Source organism: Gigantopelta aegis, chromosome 5 (assembly GCF_016097555.1).
Source record: "Gigantopelta aegis isolate Gae_Host chromosome 5, Gae_host_genome, whole genome shotgun sequence".
Taxonomy (NCBI): domain Eukaryota; kingdom Metazoa; phylum Mollusca; class Gastropoda; order Neomphalida; family Peltospiridae; genus Gigantopelta; species Gigantopelta aegis.
Genome location: NC_054703.1, coordinates 29,965,185 through 29,968,705, shown reverse-complemented (window position 1 = coordinate 29,968,705; position 3,521 = coordinate 29,965,185). Strand labels below are relative to the sequence as shown.

Here is a 3,521-nt window from a genome sequence, read left to right as displayed (position 1 = left end):
TATTTAACGACGCACTCAACACATTTTATTTACGGTTATATGGCTTCAGACTTATGGTTAAGGACCACTCAGATATTGAGAGAGGAAACCCACTGTCGCCACTTCAAGGGATACTCTTTTCGATTAGCAGCAAGGGATCTTTTATATGCACCATCCCACAGACAGGGTAGTACATACCATGGCCTTTGATAAACCAGTCGTAGTGCACTGGCTGGAACGAGAAAGAGCTCAATGGGCCCACCAAAGGGGATCGATCCCAGACCGACCGCACATTTTACCACTGGGATACCCTGACCCCCCCACCCTAAAAACTTTGCACCCTTGACCTCAGTCAGCCGCCCCCCCCCCCACCCCCCCCTCCAAACAAAAAATGTCTACTTTCTTCCACCGTGCCTGTGTCATAGTATATAAAAAAAATTGTATCTTTTAATAAAATGTAATTTGACTTTTAACACTATATGTATATTTACACTCAATTTGAATAAAATGTAATTGAACATTTAACACTATCTTCACACTTGATTTTTTATGCCCGATTATCTATTGAAAAAAACTTGACCATACGTCTGACGCCATATAACCTCTTTCAATATCTGTGTGTGGCCCTTAACGAAATATCCGATGCCATATAACCGTAAATAAAATGTGTTGAGTGCGTCATTAAATAAAACATTTTTTTCTATTGAAAAAAAAGAAAAGAAGAAAAAGATCACACCTTAATTTGCTATAAAATACAGACAGCATGACAACATCCATAGGTACATAGGCTCCCATTTTTGTAAGGGGGTGGGGAGGCAGGCTGGATTTGGCACGAATTAAACAAAAAAAATGCCCGAATCTGGGTAACAACATTAATATTCATATTAGCATTACTACCTAGCAATTATACAGGGTTGTAAATGAATGATCGTCGAATCTACACATTTTTACATGGATTACAACTAATTTTGAGGATAGAATGATGGAAATTATACATGGTAAAAAACCCCTCAAATTAGCACATTTTGCACAAAAATCTGTGTCCTTTTTGCCAAAATTTTAGGTTTTGTTCCAGCACTAGGGGGAGTCGCCTCCCCCCCCCCCCCTCCAGCCTCGTACACTTATGACAAAACAATATATAGATGAATCAGAACATCAATATAAATATGTCAACATACACAAATCAGCGACCAGTTTCACAAAGCATCGTAAAAGCCTAGTTTTGCATGTAAACGTAAATCTACGACTAAACCACAATTTATCTACAGTCCTATAAACAGTCTAGTGTTTTCCTTAGCTTGTTTTAGCATGGTGCAGCACCATGCCTCACTAGTCTGGCCCCATCTTGCCTTAATCTGTGCCATGCTGCAGTGAGATTGAAAAAGCCTTTTTCAATAATTAATTCTACAATTGCCTTGATAAAACACTAAAAAACTGTATTTTATTAATTAATAAAAATATCTCTGTTATATATTTTGCCATTCATCTATTAAAGCAAGAACATTAATTACATTTATTAGTGTTTTCCCTAGCTTATTTTAGCATGGTGCAGCACCATGCCTCAATAGTCTAGCACCATCTTGCCTTAATCAGCATCATGCTGCCATGAGATTAAACAAGCCTTTTTCCCCAATTAATTCTACAATTGCCTTGATAAAACACTAAAAAACTGTATTATTAATTAATAAAAATATCTCTGTTATATATATTTGCCATTCATTTATTAAAGCCAAGAACATTAATTATATTTATGTTTATTTCAAAAAACATTTTTTAATGCAAAAAAAAGTGCCCTGAAAATGGTGAAAATGCCCCCAAAGTGTTGTTTCTACCATGCCTTGCCAAATTTCTAAGGAAAACACTATTAGTCTTAACTAATAAAGTTGAAACACATACATAAATATTTCATTTTCTTAACGTCTGTACAGCTGTCCATGCAGTTTTAGCACAGAGGGGTTTAGACTGTGACTAGCGAAATTTACAGGGGAAGGGGTCAAATCATGCTCCACTGGAAAATACACTGGAAAAAAGGAATATTGGGAGGAGTTTCAACAATCCTCAACCCTGAACACACACCTGCCATCTTCTGCCATGAGGTAATTTGCTGTGTAAAATGGATGACAACCATATAGGCCTATGTAAATGTTCAACAGTGTGTAACTGGTACATAAACTTACGATGTTTTACTAATTTGTATTCATGTCCATACCTACTGCCTATAACCATACCTACTGCCTATAGCCGCACCTGCTGCCCATAGCTGCACCTACTGCCCATAGCCGCACCTCCTGCCGATAGCCGCACCTGCTGCCGATAGCCGCACCTGCTGCCCATAGCCGCACCTCCTGCCCATAGCCACACCTACTGCCCTACTGCCCATAGCCGCACCTGCTGCCCTACTGCCCATAGCCGCACCTGCTGCCCATAGCCACACCTGCTGCCGATAGCCGCACCTGCTGCCCTACTGCCCATAGCCGCACCTGCTGCCGATAGCCGCACCTGCTGCCGATAGCCGCACCTGCTGCCGATAGCCGCACCTGCTGCCCTACTGCCCATAGCCGCACCTGCTGCCCATAGCCGCACCTCCTGCCCATAGCCACACCTACTGCCCTACTGCCCATAGCCGCACCTGCTGCCCTACTGCCCATAGCCGCACCTGCTGCCCTACTGCCCATAGCCGCACCTGCTGCCCTACTGCCCATAGCCGCACCTGCTGCCCATAGCCACACCTGCTGCCCATAGCCGCACCTGCTGCTCATAGCCGTACCTCCTGCCCATAGCCACACCTACTGCCCATAGCCACACCTGCTGCCGATAGCCGCACCTACTGCCCATAGCCACACCTGCTGCCCATAGCCGTACCTGTTGCCCATAGCCGCACCTGCTGCCTATAGCCGTACCTGCTGCCTATAGCCATAGTTACTGCCTATAGCCGTACCTGCTGCCTATAGCCATAGTTACTGCCTATAGCCGTACCTGCTGCCTATAGCCATAGTTACTTTCTATAGCCGTACCTGCTGCCTATAGCTGTACTTACTGCCTATAGCATTAGTACATACCACACCTTCAATATACCAGTTGTATCTCCCACGGCAATTAAAAGAACAATTGCCATGGGTGGAACGGTCCACCTACTGCAATTTTCACCCTGCTCATAGCAATTTGTTTTATAAAGCGACTTTATAACTAAAAGGTTATTTTGCAGTATGTAGACATATTTCAAATGTACAAATGGTATATACTGGCCACGGTTTCTGCCAGAAATAAATTTTTGGGTATGGCGCTATAAAATTGAATAATCACAATGTGTGTCCTGAATGCAAACGCAGTATGGGGAGCCTCCCCCAGAAAGAAAATGGGTTAGGTTTAGGTTTATGGTTAGGGTTAAGAAAATCATACAGTAATGAAAAAATAAATCTGCTAAAATGTTTGGGTATGGCGCCATACCCATTTTACCCTCTGGCAGAAAATATACATGTACAATTAACATGTAAAGTATACATTTTTCCATTGTTGTGGAGCTTTACACCGAAGGCACAAAA

General features: G+C 42.5%; 1 protein-coding gene across 1 annotated transcript; it reads right to left on the bottom strand.

Moving 5' to 3' along the window:
* Positions 1-2,375: 2,375 nt before the first annotated feature.
* Positions 2,376-2,738, bottom strand: LOC121373077 (circumsporozoite protein-like). Its single transcript, XM_041499522.1, has one exon. The coding sequence runs from the start codon at positions 2,736-2,738 to the stop codon at positions 2,376-2,378; it is 363 nt and encodes a 120-aa protein (XP_041355456.1).
* Between the last annotated feature and the right edge of the window lie 783 nt (positions 2,739-3,521).

Coding starts and splice junctions, on each gene's coding strand:
- LOC121373077 (XM_041499522.1), bottom strand. CDS start 2,738: ATGAGCAGCAGGTGCGGCTATGGGCAGCAGGTGTGGCTATGGGCAGCA.